The sequence below is a fragment of the Panthera pardus genome, unplaced genomic scaffold (assembly GCF_024362965.1).
Source record: "Panthera pardus isolate Hobbes unplaced genomic scaffold, ASM2436296v1 HiC_scaffold_22, whole genome shotgun sequence".
Lineage (NCBI taxonomy): Eukaryota > Metazoa > Chordata > Mammalia > Carnivora > Felidae > Panthera > Panthera pardus.
Genome location: NW_026526788.1, coordinates 69,848,197 through 69,864,209, shown reverse-complemented (window position 1 = coordinate 69,864,209; position 16,013 = coordinate 69,848,197). Strand labels below are relative to the sequence as shown.

The 16,013-nt window shown below is 50.2% G+C and overlaps 1 protein-coding gene across 1 annotated transcript in view; it reads right to left on the bottom strand.

Moving 5' to 3' along the window:
* The window catches only part of HABP2 (hyaluronan binding protein 2), a 32,915-nt gene that overhangs the window by 7,472 nt on the left and 9,430 nt on the right, over positions 1-16,013 (bottom strand). The window contains exons 2-7 of the mRNA XM_019459476.2: positions 12,931-12,967; positions 5,663-5,773; positions 4,127-4,234; positions 2,804-2,920; positions 1,473-1,592; positions 824-995 (exon numbers count right to left, since the gene is read on the bottom strand). Coding sequence (XP_019315021.1) covers positions 824-995; positions 1,473-1,592; positions 2,804-2,920; positions 4,127-4,234; positions 5,663-5,773; positions 12,931-12,967 — 665 coding nt within the window. The remainder of the gene's footprint in view (positions 1-823; positions 996-1,472; positions 1,593-2,803; positions 2,921-4,126; positions 4,235-5,662; positions 5,774-12,930; positions 12,968-16,013) is intronic.

Below are 16,013 nucleotides of genomic sequence, written 5' to 3'. Positions count from 1 at the left end.
CAAATTGCATATGTGGGAATTGTCTGAAGGCTGCCATGGATATCTGTCTGAAGACGCCTCCACGAGGGGAACAGCTCAAAGTGAGTGGTGGTGGGAGGTAACTTGTGTTTTGTACAAGGGAAATCCTCTGGCTTAATAGAACCAATTTAAAGTCATACAAAAAAAAATTCCTGCTCCTTATACACAGATTATGTGTGTCCTTGGCCTTGGTTAGAGCAGTGGAGGAAGCCAACAGAGCAGTCTGGGGGCAGCAGAAGGGGAAGAAGGTAACCAATCATCACCAGGGATAGAAATGGCATTATCCTTACTTGGAAAAACCTGAATATCCTTGTGGCAGAGACTGTAATGCCCATCGGACATTCCCTTTTATTCTCTACATTTCCCCCATGAAGTTATGTAGGATTACGTGACTATTTCTGGCCAACGAATTAAGTGTCGCGGAGATGATGTGTCACTTCTAGGTTGAAGTAGTAAAAACCTCATGCTCCATTTTTGAGCCTCTCCTTGCCTTTCCTAGACATCTGAGTAACTTTGTGGAGCTAATAATCTCACCCTTATTCCCCAGCCCACATGACAAAGGCAGCAGCAGTGAAGAATAAACTCTGAGGTATTCAAGCCACTGGGATTTGGGAGGTGTTTGTTACGACAGCACAACCTCGCCTATCCTGAGTAGGAAATCTTCGTAGAAGGAAACCTGATGAGTTTCAGTGTTCCATCCCCAAATTTCTAAGCTGGCCCAGGAACACTAAGAGCAGGGGAAAGGGACAAACCATTATCCTGATAAGCGCCCAAGACCGATCATGGGGAAGAAGGTGAATTTTACCTGCAGAAGTTGTGCTCCCCGATCCCATGGGTATCAGCATCTTCCATAAACATGTTGTAATTCTCGTGCAAGAGGAGGTGGGAGTTCCAGTAAAGGCAGGAGTGCTGGTTGACTGTCTGAGTCACTTTCCCTCGGTAAGAGTAGCCGTCACCAACATAGCAGTCGTCAGGACCTTGGAGAGAGCAGGCAGGGGCGTGAGAACGGACAGCAACAGACATGGTGCTCCAGGACTTGGCAGGTGTATCAAGTGGGGAAAGGATTGGACCCGAATACTGATCACCTTGAGAGTCCACCATGAATTCCAGAAAGAAAGTGGCTTGCATATTCCACATTCAGCCCAGCTTAAAACATGAAATATAGTGGTTGTGGGGAGTTGGAACGTAGTTCTCACACAAGTACTGGTGGCAACCTGTAGGTTGAGGCTCAAGGATGCCCAGGTGCGCTTAATTCACCCGCACTCTATCCCCGTTTATGACTTTGTTTAAAAGCCAGGCACACTCTATGCCCTGAGGTTGGAAGGCTGGGGCAGTAGTAGAGTTTGGACATCTTGACATGACTCCCATTCTGGAACAAAACCCAAACGGAAGAGAATTCCAGGGCCCTCACTGTGGCCCTGAGTTTCCGACGAAGTGGTGGGAGAGACCCATACCTATTTCACAGAATTTCCCCTTGAACTGTTCGGGGCAGGTACAGACGAACTTGGTTCTCCGCTTATGCCGGGAGCAGATGCCACCATTTTGGCAGGGATTCGGCCGGCACGCAGGAACCGCTGTGAATACAGGAAGTGGGGCCAGGAAGGCTCTTCAGAAGGAGTTGCAGCTACATCTGACATGACGAGGAGATACCGGTGGCACTCTTCTGGTGCCCATCCTTTCACAAAATATGGGTTACCAAAGGAGAAAGACAGACCCACTGACACTCTAGTAAAGGCAGACACGAACCTTAAGGACATAAAACAAACATGGATGAGGCAATACGATGGAGGCCATGCCAAAAAGAGTATGTAAGTAGACGGGTCACTCAGTTAGGAATAGGAGGCATGGACTGAGCGGGAATCTGGGGCCCGTCTGAGCTAGGTTGAAACTTCGCTCTGCCCTTAATAGCTGTGTGACTATGAGCGAGTTAGTTAACTTCTCTGAACTTCAGCCCCTTCATCTATGAAGCTCTGACTTGTGGTATTTTGGGAAGAATCTAAGAAAAAATGTAAATCTCTTGGGACAATGCCTGACTCATAGCAGTGACTAAATACAGATTTAATCCCTATGTGGCCCATTCCAGGAATAGACCACCTTCCTGGAGGAAGTGAGTTTCAAAATGATTCTTTTTGGATGGGTTAATTCCCACCAGACTCTTTAGGGAGGGTGCATTTTAAATTTCATTTTTCAATGCTTATTTATTTTAAGAGAGAGAGAGAGACAGAGCACGAGCGTGGCAGGGGCCGAGAGAGAGGAAGAGAGAGAATCCCAGGCAGGCTCCATTCCAGGCTCTGAGCTGTCAGCACAGAGCCCAACTCAGGGCTCAAACTCACAGCCCATGAGATCATGACCTGAGTCAAAGTTGGATGCTTAACCCACTGAGCCATGCAAGTGGTCCAGGGATGGTGCATTTTAAAGTTTGTTTGTTTGTTTGTTTGTTTGTTTGTTTAGAAGGGCAGCGCAGGGGAGGGGCAGAGGGAGAGGGAGAGAGAGAATCCCAAGCAGGCTCTGCACTGTCAGCACAGGAGCCCGATGCTGGGCTTGATCTCATGAACCGAACCGTGAGATCATGATCTGAGCCAAAATCCAGAGTCAGGTGCTTAACTGACTGAGCCACCCAGGTGTCCGGGGTGGTGCATTTTAAAAAATGTCCTAGTTAAAAGCATCATCTTGGATGCTACTGAAACATCAGAGGTATTGGGACTTCCATGCAATGGGTTGCAGACATCGCAGGCACAAGCCAGATAGAGAAAACCTCGCCTAGAAGGGGGCCTCCAGCACTTACCTGTGGAGCAGTCTGAGCCATTGTAAGGGTGTTTGCAGGCGCAGCGGTAGTAGGGAGGACTCTGGGTAATGAGACATTCGCCCCGGCCACACGGTTTGTTTTTGCACGTGTTTTGCACTGTAGGAGATCCATAGAGAAGCAGGGGACATGATTTGGGGGCACATCTTACTTACTGGGGTACCTGTACTGTACAACATTTGGGGGTGCTGGTGAGGGGTGACTGATAGCATGCCCTTGTCTGTGGTCCTGAAACATCCTGGACAAAATGTTTGTTTGTTTGTTTTTAAATAAATCCTTAGATCATGGATGATTGCACCCCAGTTCCTTCCAAGGCTCATGTTCTTTATTATTCTATTTTTATTAAAATAAAAACACCTTGATAATTTTTACACCTTCAACAAACAAATAGAGCTGCAATTTTAATTTCTCCACTTTCGAGTTGATTTTGTGTTCCATTTACAATTTTGTCATTCTTTTGGGCAGTTGAGGGACGAAGCCAGATACTATGTTTATGCCTGATACCCCAACCATCCTGAAACATTGATCAAAAAACCTGTAGTATTGAAAATGGAAGGAAGGAATGAAGAGGGCACAGAGGAAAGAGGACAATCATGTCTCTAGATAAAGATCCTCATGGCTCCCCTCACCCCAGTTAGATGGTTGCCAGATGGAACAGAATTCAGGTTCTCTCTAGGGGTGCAGTTAGCCCGTAAGAGTTCTATTCTCAATATCTTACCACAGAGCTTCAGGTTATGCCCATAAGAGGTCACTAAAGGCAGAAAGAGTTTTTACCAGAGTCTCCGTAAGTGAGGATGGTAGGAAGAAAGAACATGGGGATGGGAGCCAGGCACCAGGGCTCCGATTTCTTCTTTTCTCCTAACTAGCTGTGTGACCATGAGCAAATCCCTTGTATCTCTGGGCTCCCTTCCTCTAGATGGGTTGAGCCTTCCATGCCTTCAGATTCTTCCTGCTGTCTCATTTGAGAGCAGAATTGCTCTGTTGTAGTTAATATGAACAGTCTAAGCAACAACAAGTCCTGAGTTTAGAATACATCTCAGTCAGGGTCCAGCTCTTATCTCCTCTTAGCCTCAGTGTTCCCATCTGTACGGTGGTTATCCTAGTCCTAGCCAATATGCATGGGTGAGGATTCAGTGCGATGCTGCTTATTACCATGCTGAGGAGTCCATTACGGATGATCCGATATGTACAGCTATGATCCTTTCCATGAAATCATTCAGCCCTTCTCTACCCCCTAGACGTGGAGGAGGAGCAGCCTCTTGTTCAACTCAGAAGGAAGAGTGAATCCAGTAAAACTGCACTTACCATTCTGACACCTGTGTCCAGAGAAAGGGGCTGGACAGCTGCACGTGAAGGTGTCCCCACTGACAAGGCACTCCCCGTTGCGTTTGCAGGGGTTGTCCAGGCACGGATCTAGGATACGTGAGCAGACGTCAACGTGCAGCGAACGGCAGGTGAGAAGCCCCCGACTTTCTCATCAGATTGCAGCCTCCTGCCCCGCCTGAGAGAGCACATTCACAGCCAGGGACCGGGGACAGGGGGAAACATGGGCTGCCCTTAAAGAGCAAGGAAGACTGCAGTCACACGACCAGAGAGAGGGATTCGGGTTAGTAAGAGGACCGGCGAGAAGGAATCTCATTGAGTTTCTCATTGAGAAACTCCCCTTTTCCACCATCAGTGTTTTTCTCCTCCCAGTCTCGCTGGGAGTGCCACGGGGTCTGCCTCTGATGCTGAAGGCATTTCACAAGCCTGAAGACCTCCCCTACTCCCAGTGCCCAGGGGTGGAGGTCAGGAGTGGGGAAAGAAAACCCACCCCTAATGAAACACAAGCTTTCTGAACATCAGGAAAGAAGACCAAAGGCAAGAGGGTGACAGAAGAATTGGCGGCGAGGAGGAAATGACCCAGTGGCCTTCATCTTTCTTCAACTACTTGTTCAGTTAGATTTTGTCATATTTCATCTGTGCCTTTGGCTTTTCATGGTTGTCTGAATGGATCTTCCCTTGGGGAATTCTTTATCCTTCTGTTCACACACATTGTTCTTTGGTTCAGGAACTAGGATCCCTGGGCCCAGCTCTTGTTTTGATGGTCCCTTCTGATGTTCCCCTGATGCCCTGTATCTTGGCCCTGCCTTCCAGGCCACTTCGCACAGTTACACAGTTTTTATTCCAGCTGCTGAGTGCTTTCCATTTCTTCTCCTGGCTTAGTCACATGGTTTTTTCTTGGGCCCAGCTTCTCGTTTTCCCTTCTGTCCCATTGCTTGGGTTAAGAAGCCATAAACACAAAAACAAACGTAGAGGCACGTGTGTGAGTCCACACACACACAGGCACGCACACACCAACAACCATACAAAGCTTCTGAAGAGTATAAAGAGAGAGAAAAACACGGCACAAGTGGAACAGAAATCTCAACCTTAAATCTGTGAATGCTGCAATCTGGTGCCTAATGCTGATGCCAGCCTCTTCGGCATAATTAGGACCTACCTGTAATCAAAGCCGGGAAGTGATTTTGAGCATGACTTTGACTCACAGTCTTGAGAGACCTGGTGAAGATGAGCTAACTCGCTGTATGACCTTGGCTAAGGTTACTCCACTCCTGGCCTCACTTGCTTCATCTGTCATTTGAGAGTGGGACAGATAGTCTCTAGGAACCTCCCCAGTCCTCCTAGTGCATGACTCTAGCTGGAAAAAAACGCTAGCCTGAGTCATTTATCTGGTACCCATTTTATGATGCCGGTCGGAGAGGAGGAGAGAGATGCTTGCATATACAGTCACACACAGACCTTAATTTAAGTGCGCTGCCCTTCTCCCAGGAGGGTCCCCCGAACAGCTTTGGCACCTACCGTCCTCTGTGTAGTACCAGTCGGGATTCTCCTGGTAGGCAAGAGTATCACTGCTGTTCTCTTCATGGTTGTAATACTCGTAGCTACTCTCATAGTAGTCAGGGGTCCAGTCTACAGAAGTGGGAAGAGGACAGAAGAAAAAACCAAAAACCCTAATCATTAGACCTACAGATTTCTAAGTCCTGAAGGAGGACTCATGGGCCTTTCCGGCTCCTCTACTGATGGGGCGGACAGAGGGCTTAGGCATTGTGAGTTTTCATCTGGGGTGTGTTAGGACCCCGCAAGGCAGTGTTGGCATCTGGCAGGGTCCAGAGGCCCTGACTGGAAATGGGGAGAAGTCAAGTTCTTGCTTTTCACTGTGACCTGGGACAAGCTACTTATATTCTTGGTGCCTCCGTTTGCTTATCTGTAAACAGCAGGAAGATGGTTAGGATCTTGAAGGTCTCCAAGGTCCTGTAAAAGACGTGCCCAGGGTCAGAGCCAGTGGCACCTGAGTGCCTTGCTGTGCACTTCTGTGAATAAGCTTTCTTCCTGGGCCTTTGTTAGTCGGTCACCTTCGCCTATGAAGTCAAAGAAACTCGTCACTTTGCTCTCGGTCACGGCATCAAACTACTCCCAACTTGTACCTATAGAATCATCCTAACAGCTAGTATTTCTTGAGCCTCTACTAGGATTAGGCCCTGTAATAAGCATTTTATGTGAACCATTTCACTTCATCCTCATAATAACCTGGGAGGCATATTACTATCTCTACTTTCAGTTGAGAAACCTGAGGCTGAAAGAGGTGGTTATTGGCCCCGAGTCACATAGTTAGATAAATGGCAGGATGTGAACCAAGGCGGTTTATCCCCATAGAACCTCTAAACTGCACTGGCTTAGCTGCTTCAATTGACCTCTTACACGGCCTCAGCTAATTCCCCCTTCCCCTTGGGAAAGGGATCCAACCATCCCCATTGCATACCCAGCCTGCTAATTAGGATTCGCCCAAGGACAACCTTGAGAAGATTCATGGATTTTGCCCAGTGAAAGGCAGGGTTGTATATGACATTGTCCACGGGTGTAAACCTCACACCGGGCCAGTCCGTTGGGAAGAGCAAGCGTGTGTAAGGCTGGACTCAGGCTCCTTGCTGTCTGGGGCCTTGGAAGATGCTGGTAGCTCCTGTGGCTTGTGGAGAGAAGCTTGGGATTTGAAGAAAGTTGGGTTGACTCTGCTCTCTCCAGCTGGCAGGAATATGGCAAGGCGGCAGGTTGAAGCTCTAAGGAAGCTGCCCAGAGATGCATATGATAATGAGGCGGAAGCAAATGCAGATGGGCGACTTGAAAAGGCACTCCCGCAGAGCCAGCTGATGGCTGGAGCATGGCACTTTACCTAAGGCTGATTATCAACCACATTATCTCAGTCTCTCTCCGTTGTTCCCTTATAGTCTTTATCTCTTTGGCTTTTGAAAAATCGACTTTCGCACAATGGCTGTTTTATATTTCCCATTAAAATGGAACTATCTTTTTATTTCCTTTTTGAATACGCCAACTCTGGTTCCTTGCCAAAGTTTCACCTCATTTATCACAGTGTCAAGTCAAGCCTCCCCTTGCTTGCTCATTATTTCTCCCGAGCTGCTTTTCCCCGCTCTGAAAATGCTCCCAGAGGAGGCCACCTTTCCAGGGATGAGGATCTAGGTTGAAGATAAGGCCATTGTCTTCCCAGAGCAAATAAAGTTTCTTTCCATCTAGCATGATAAAGCAGAGAATGAGAGTGAGAAAGTGAGGGGGAGAAAACCGTTTTTCTGAGTTTGACATGAAAGATTTCAAACTGACATTTGGGAGAGACAATGGGTGGGTAATGAGATGATTACATCATTTATTTATTTCTTTTTTCCTTAGAGAATTTGTTTTTGTTTTTCCAAACAGGCGTTTATAGATAAGTGCCTTCAGAGCGCTCCTGTGATTTCTCCCAGCCCTCCGACAGGTTGAAGGTCGGACGGGCTAATCTCAGCTACGCCATTAAGACTCATTCCCTTTGCAGATATTTGGAAACGGGGAAGCTTTTTACGTAAATGGAACCGTGTGACTTTTCTAGGTGGTGGGGGATGGCTGTAATGTCTGCTTGAGAATTTTTACTGGAATCTGGCCTTATTAACAAGCTGTGCGCATCCCTCGGTGAAGTTAAAGAGGGGATAAAACACGTAGGCTTGGAGTCATACTTCTGCTAAACGAGGCAAAAAGTCCCTGCTACTCCCCAGGGCCTGGGGCCCTTGGTTGAGGTGGATAGAAGCAGTAGAGGTCCAGTGGCCCCAGGTCACCAGAAGCCATCCAATAGAAGTACCGTGCAAGGAAAGGCACCGAGATCCTTTACATTTGGGGCGGCTGCAACACGCTTTCAGAATGCTTTATAGAAGCATCACCCGGCAGGGTTTCTCCACCTCCAAACCTAAAGTTGGTGTTGTCTTTTCTATTCTGTTGGCACTTAATCCCACTGTCTACATAAGAAAAGTGTGTTGGGGCGCCTGGGTGGCTCAGTCAGTTGGGCGTCTGACTTCGGCTCAGGTCACGATCTCACAGTTCGTGGGTTCGAGCCCCGCGTCGGGCTCTGTGCTGACAGCTCAGAGTCTGGAACTTGCTTCCGATTCTGTGTATCCCTCTCTCTCTGCCCCTCCCCAACTAGCGCTCTGTCTCTGTCTCTCAGAAAAAACAAAAACAAAACCAAAAAAAACGTTAAAGAAAAGTGTGTTGTGCCCCTACGATGGGCCTACTATTATGCCGGGTTCGAGGAGGCTTTGGGAATAATGAAGAGTGGCCTCCACTCACAGGAACTTCCAGAATAGGGTGGGTGGGGGAAGAGATCCAGCCAAGAAAGGAAATGAAAGGGTAGTGGAAAGTCAGGGGAGCTGGATGTGGCCAGGCCTAGGTCAAGTCTTCAAGGTCCACATTGACATTTTAGCATTGTATGAGCCAATTGGATGGGGAAAAATGGCCCCAAGTCTCCACCCTTGCCGGTAGCCACATCTTTTGCAGTGTGACTTTACAGCTCCTCCTACCAAAAGATGGACTTGATTTCCCTGCCCCTTGGGTCTGGACAGGCCTTGGGACTTGCTTTGACCAATAGCATGTGGTAGAAGGACAGCGTGCTAGCTCCAAGCTGGGTCTCAAGAAGTCTTCTGCACTTCCTCTCCCTCTCTCTCTCTCTCTCTCTCTCTCTGCCTGTCTCTCACACCCTTGTGACTGCCATGTGAACGGGTCGGGCCTATTCTATGGAGGATAAGAGAACCTGTGGGGCAACAGGAGGCCCAGCAGTTCCCGTCAAGGCCTCAAAGGCCTCAGACATATGAGAGCCCAGCCAATCTACCAGCTGACTGCAGACAGGTAAGGAGGCCCAGCCAACATCAGCTGAGCCTGGTCCAGACCGGAAGAACGGTCCAGCTGAACCCAGTCTAAATTGCCAACCCAAAGAATTAAGACATTATTCTATTAAGAATAAGAATTAATACGTGATTAACGGTTGAAGCCACTCAGTTTAGGGTAGCATAGTATGCAGTAATAACAAATAAACACATGGGCCTTGATTGATAACTGGGTTGCTAGTGGGATAAGAAATTTAGGTACTACAGCATTCCTCAGTGGCCTAGAAGGCTGTAGAGTCTTAGGTTTCCGGGCTGCATCTCAGATGGCACCTCTCTCTTATGGTCCTTATTTAACTTTGTCTATCTGATTGTGTCCCCTAACTAGAGTGTTGGTGTCTTAAAAGCAACGACCGTGTCTGTTCCTCTTTCTACCCCTCAGTGCCCAGCACAGAGCCCTCTATGCAGTTAATGTATGTATGTGACAAGTGAGTTCTTCCCTCTGTGTTTGGGCCTCCCTTCATTCTGACTGGCCTGCACACGGCAGGCACACAGCTCGGCTAGCAAAGTTGGTATCTGTTTGGAACCGAGTAAACGGGAAGTGTGGGAGAGAAACTACGTGAGATTTGGGTCCGACGTATTTGGTGAAGAAAATGCCTGATGAGCTCCGTAGGAGTCTAGAAACTTGTCCAAGTGCTTTCCTGCATACAGAGGGATTACAGCCTGACATGAAATTGGGTTCCATTGCTGGATTATTGGAAAACACTCCAGGTTCAGATACAGATTATTGGAGGCTTTCTCTAGGCTGTAGAAAAGGAGAAGGCTTTGGGCGAAGGTGGGAGCAGCTGTGAGAAGCATTTTGTATTAGGTGTAAAAAGAAATCCTCGTGCATTTCTCTATTTATCGGAGTCTGCTTCTAGAATTTATCAGGAAGGATGATGAAAGTATCCTGAGCTAACTCAAATCATCCCAGTGATTGGTTACTGCCTATTTTCTATGTTCTGGACACTCTACTAAATAAGTGTGGTTGCACATAATCTTATTTAAACCGAGAGAAACCCCATGGCATAGTTATTACTATTCCTATTACACAGAAGAGGGGAAAAAAAAAAGGAAGTGGTGTTATCAGGGCCCAGGTCAACCCAACTCCAAGTCTGGTTTGTTTTTCCACCTGCCCAGGAGCCCCTTGTGGGTTTGTGTTTCATGAAACTCCACGGGTTTTCGCTTCCAGGAAGCAACACACATTGAGAAATCTCTTTTAGCCCATGCTCCAAGTCCCCGGTCCGGGATTACTGTTCTCTGTAGCCGGGGTCTCTCGGAAAGAGCTCCGAGTTTGTGAGATGGGCTCTGCAGCTGCTCTAGTTAAGGAGCTTGCCAGATGTGCGGAACGGAATAAAAATCTCTGGAATGCCGTCCCTGTTGGCGTCATCCATCACTGTGGCACAGACAGCTCCTCTGAGGGCCTCCCCCAAACCCCAGCCCTGTTGGCCTGCATTCGACGCTTCCAATCCAGCTGACAGGGCAAGCCCAGCAGAGACCCTCCCTGGCAGGCGGCAGGACAGCTGATGGATGGGCTCAGCTCATGTTGCTGGGCAGAAACAAGCCAGCTTTGAAGAGGCATTTCCGCAGGCCCGCTGGCTGTCACGGCACCTGCTTTGGGGAGATGAGCGGAGTCTGTGCTGTTTGATGACCACCTCCTCGGCCACCCATTGGGGACTGTGGCCTGGGCACCTTCTGCTCCAGCAAAACCCTCACCGCGCACCGTCTCCAGCAAAACCAACTACAGAAGCGGCTTGCCCGTGGACGTGCGCGTGGTGTTTCCTTGGCCACGCTGCTTTCCAAAGCCAGCTGGGAGCTGACAAGTTCCATCAAAGCACAACCCCCATGTGAAATTAAATCAGATACTAACAGGGGCTTGATTAAAACCTAACCTGCTCTTTGCAGAAAGGCCCAGCTACCGCGTCTCACCCAGATGCACGGCCAGAGGTTGACCCGACACCTCGAGACGGACTTAGGAGCCCAGGGATGGCAGCCTCCGGGGTCCTGTCATCGGCTCACCAGACTGGCAGAAGCTACTGGCACAGTTCTTATAGGGCCAGGAATTTCAGAAGGTTAAATCCAACACTCTCCACTCGCTGCTAAAGTGGCTTTTCAGCTCGTGTTGAAATGCCACCAGTGATGGAGAACTGGCCACCTCCCAAGAGCCCAACAGCACATCCAGGTTTTTGGACAACTCGGATGGACAGGAAGTTCTTCCTGTTTGCAGACCAAATCTGATCCTCCAGCTTCTGATCTATCTCCTGAAAGCTGGAAGCCTTAAGAACACAGAGCACGGACCTCTTCCCTTTTCGGGCGTCTGTGTTTAGCGGGGCCACTGGCTACAGCTGTTCAGGTTGTTCATGGCACAGTAGCAAGGTGCCACAAACTCATGGTGATTGTAGGTGTCTTTTTGCAGTTTTCTGGAAGATGGCAGCCCAGCGTCTTGAGGTAAACACGTCTCTTAATTCTCAGAAAGTTGACCTCACGGACTAACGGGGGTTCTGCTTTTCATTTACTTGAAGAGAGCGAGGTCTCTTGAGTTTTCCAAGCTGTTCGTCCACTGCGTGACCCCACCGTTCTGGAGCTCCAACATCTAGACCAAATGTCTAGATGGCCCCTCCAATGGGGCCTGAGAGTTGTGTGCTGAAGGCCAGGGGAGGGGACAGCTCTTCCCACCTCTTAGCTTTGGACCCCCCCCCGTTGGACTCCACATGCAGATACTGGTGTGGCCAGCTGGGGGAGCCCTCTGACGCATGATTCCTCCAAAGAACGGAATTCTACCCTGTTGAATAGAACACTCTCCTTTGCTTTGAGGAAAGACACGGACCCTCTCAAAACCCACACACCGTGTTTGATTTCACAAACCTTCCGTGAGCATGTGGGGTAGACAAAGGTCAGACATCCCTTGCCCTGAGCCAGCACAAGTCTGTCTGCCCACCCAGTGCTTTGCCGCTGGAGAGTATTGACCATAATGCGGAATTTGCCCCAGTTGTCTCCAACTTGCCTCCAAATACGCCCCTGACCCAAAGTTTAGATGTGACTAAACTTTGCCATCTCCATGTGCTGTCTGCCTGGCTCTCGTTCCCCTGTGGGTGACCGACACAAGCCACTGCCAGTGCCGGCCTCTGCCCTGCTGGAGTTGTGCCTTGGTTCCTGGAAGGGAGACTTGGGCCCAGAGTCAAGAGACCGAGGTTGGATGATGGCAGGAAAGAACAGCTCTGCTCAGTTGGGGCACAGCTGAGGGTACCAGGCAGAGGGGACAGGACAGAGACAAGGTGACAGAGAGAGTCTGTGAGAGACAGAGCCGTCGTGAAAGGGTCTGGGGAAACAAACCAGGCAGAGGGGCAATGGGGGGGGGTGCTCGTGGGAGGCCGCCACAGGGGCGGCTCAGCCTGAGGGCTGCCTGCATGGCCCAGCACAGGGAGCCTGGCTCCCCACCCACGGGGTGAAGTGAGTAAGGGTCCAGGTTGGCCTGCCTGGAGCCAATAATTGCCCCATGCCACCCTCACTTTGCGTTGGCCTTTTCATCTCATCTCAGCCACTAATGGGCTGTGTAACTTCTGGCATCCCTCCCTGCGCCTCAGTTTCCTCTTCTGTAAAATGAAGGGACTTAACTGTATCAGCAGTTTTTCCCTTGGGGGCCTGAGACAGGGCATCGGGGGCATCCGTGGGCAGCTCGAAATTTAGCAAAGCATTGTGCGTGTGCGTGTGCATGTGCGTGGAGGGACAAACACCCAAGAGAGCATCTTTCTGGGAAGATTCTTGAAGGGGTCCGTGGCGCTTCAGAACCCTTTGAACGCCGAGGTTGTGCCAACACTTACACGCGTGGGTCCCCTCTCCTCCATCCCAGAGCAGCCTGTAGCTTGTGGGGAGCCCCTGGACGATCCACACACTCACCTGGGTCCGGGTCTACGAGTAAAGACATCAAGGAGAACTGCAAAAAAGCAAAAACGAAAACAGAAAACCAACACAGGGCTGAGCAAGGTTGAGTCTGCTGGCTGGCTGGGTGCCTCCCCGAGCTCCTGCCAGCTGAGAGGAGCTTCTCCCAGGGTCACATGTCAGGATCAGGAGTGCTGGGTGCCTTCGGATGGCTGTAGCTGGGACGGGTTAGAGGGAGGGGGCGGGACCTCTTTGAAGACGCCCCCTCCTCCCCTTCTTCCCGTGCCCGTTGAGGATTCTCCTTGGTAGGGACTCGGTGCTTGTGCCTACCCGGTCTCGGGCTGTGGCCTGGCTGCCCAGGTATTGACAACCATGTCCCTGACCGTGATGAACACGTACGGAGCCTCTCCTCTCCGCCTGATTGTGCGTTGCTGCATTTCATTCCTATAACGGCCCTACGAGGAGGCTTCTATTAGCCCATGTACAGATGAGAATATTGAGGCTTACAGGTCACACAGCCGTGATCCGATTCGGATTCACACTCCAGTCTGGGGGAGCCTTGGGGGACAGCTCCTTGGGCGGGGGATGGACAGATGCTTAAAACTCTCCAGTGCCTTCCCATAGTTCTTGGAAGAAAACACAAGCACCTGCCACAACCTATGATCCTCCGTCCATAACCCTCCCTTCCACCGCCCAGTACTAATCCCCAGCCACACCCGGGTTCAAACTGGCGCCGGCCAAGGTCCTCCCACCTCAGGGCCTTTGCACCTGCTCTTACTTCTATGTGGAAGGCTCTCTCCCGTGACCATTGCTAGGTCTTAGCTTAAATGTCATTTTCTCCAGGAGGCCTTCCCCAGCTCGCCGTGGGTGTGACACGCCCCCCACACACTGTTTTGTCATTATATCCATTCATTTCCTCCATAGTTCCTGTTGTGCCATGTCGCTCTTGTCTATTTGCATGTTATCTATTTCTTACATTGACTCTGCCCTCCAGAAAGGCAAAGATCTCGTCTGTTTCATCACTGATGTATTACCCCATACTGAGAGTAGGCACATGACAGTCCCGAAAAAGGTTTTGTTGAATAAATAAACAGTCTTATGAACAACTCCTTTTAGAGCACAGTACTTGTCGGAAAAAGAAAGTTTTATTCATTTAAGAGCTGGAAATATATTCTTTTATTTAAGTCGAGGGTAAGCAAACTAAGGCCCTTGGGGCCAAACCCAGAAGTGTCGTTTTATAAATACAATTTTTTTTAAGTTTATTTGTTTGAGAGCGATGGAGACAGTGTGAGTGGGGGAGGGGCAGAGAGAGAGGGAGAGAGAGAGAGAGGATCCCAAGCAAGCTCCGGGCACGGGGCTCGGTCTCATGAAACCGAGAGGTAATGACCTGAGCCGAAACCAAGAGTGGGACGCTCAACGGCAAATAGAGTCTCGTTGGAACACAGCCATGCCTGTTTTTAAGTGTTGTCTTCGACTGCTTTTGTGCCACAACCGCAAAGTCGTCGTGATAGAGACCATACAGCTCCAGATATTTCCTATCTGGCCCTTTCCAGGCGAAGCTTGCCGACCTCGGATTTAGAAAAGGAGGGCTCTGTCACCCGCACAGTTCTCCCTTTTGGGTCTTGGCCACCAGAAGGCACTGGTCAACGTGATCATTTTCCCGGCACTTGCATCAACCTGGGGAGTGTGGTATATTTTCCTCCTCTCCCCTCAGCAGAGGTTTTAATTTTCTGTTTGACTGTAGGCCTCCTTAACCGTTTTGGGAACTAGGCAGATGATACATCGGAAAGGACAGGTAAGGCGCACCTGGGTGGCTCAGCCGGCGAAGCGTCCGACTCTTGATTTTGGCTGAGATCACGGTCTCACGGTTTGTGAGGTAGAGCCCCACATCGGGCTTTGCGCTGAGCGTGGGGCCTGATGAAGATTCTCTCTCTCTCTCTCTCTCTCTCTCTCTCTCTCTGCCCCTCCCCCACTCACGCACGTGTGCGCGTGCGCTCTCAAAATAAATAAACTTAAAAAAAAAAAAAAGGCAGGTTAAAAAAAAAGAATGCATCCTGACTTGAGGTACCGAGGGCGCAGTATCCACAGTGGAATTCTTGACAAAAATGCTTCTCCCGAGTCTACTCACGAGAAGCACGACAGGCGCAGGTTGTGGCCGTTCAACAGAACAACTAGCCGAGGCCCTGCAAAAATGGCAGTGCCGTGAAAGACAAAGAAGGTGGGAAGGCTGTTCTTTACTAAGTGAGAGTAAAGAGACGTGACAACCCAAGGCCATGAGAGGTCCTGGATTTAAAAAAAGAAAAAAGAAGCCGTAAAGGACATTGTTGGGGCAATCGGGAAACTGGAGTGTAGACTGATGTTAGAGAATCTTATTGTGCGCCTTATTCTTCCCACTCTTCTGTAGGTTTGGCAAATTGTGACATACACCGCTGGGGAGGGGAAGGCATGCAGAGAGGAAGAGTGGCCATTTGCTGTCTAGAAGGGGCCCACGCCTGCTTAATTGCCTCAGGGTCATCCGGCCTGGTTTCTGCAAAGAATGACATGGGGCGGGGGCGGGGTATCTTGTTTGGGAAGGGGGTTGATAGTGGGGAGCCTGACGGAGAAAGGGCGGGTTCAGGTCTTAAGGGTGTTCCTGGGCCTCGGGACTTGAACGGGGTAGAATCCGAAGGTGACTCCTCCAGGCTTGAGCACCAGGGCGGTAACCAAGGGAGGGCCGTGAGACGGCCCCGAGTGCAAATGTGACCCCTCCTGCCAACTCTGCGTCGATCCGGTCCTTCGCCCTGCATCACCTTCCCTCCACGGAGCTCGTCCGGAGGGCAGGGCCTGCCCCTCTCCCCATGCTCCCCCAGCCCAGAGGAGGTAGCCCCTGAATTCTCCCATTTGCACTGAACAGTGTGGACCGTGCCTGGCCACGCTCAGCCTTCGAGAAGTGGGCAGGACAGGAGAGAGGACTTCAAGGAACATGGTTCCTCAGGGCCCAGCGTGGGCAAGGCCCTCTGACGCCTGGACCTGGGCCAGAACCCCGAATCTGAGCTCTGAGCCGGAGCGGGAGGGCCAGCCAAGTGCTGCGCTGCCCACAGCCAGCAGGTGGCAGACGTGCC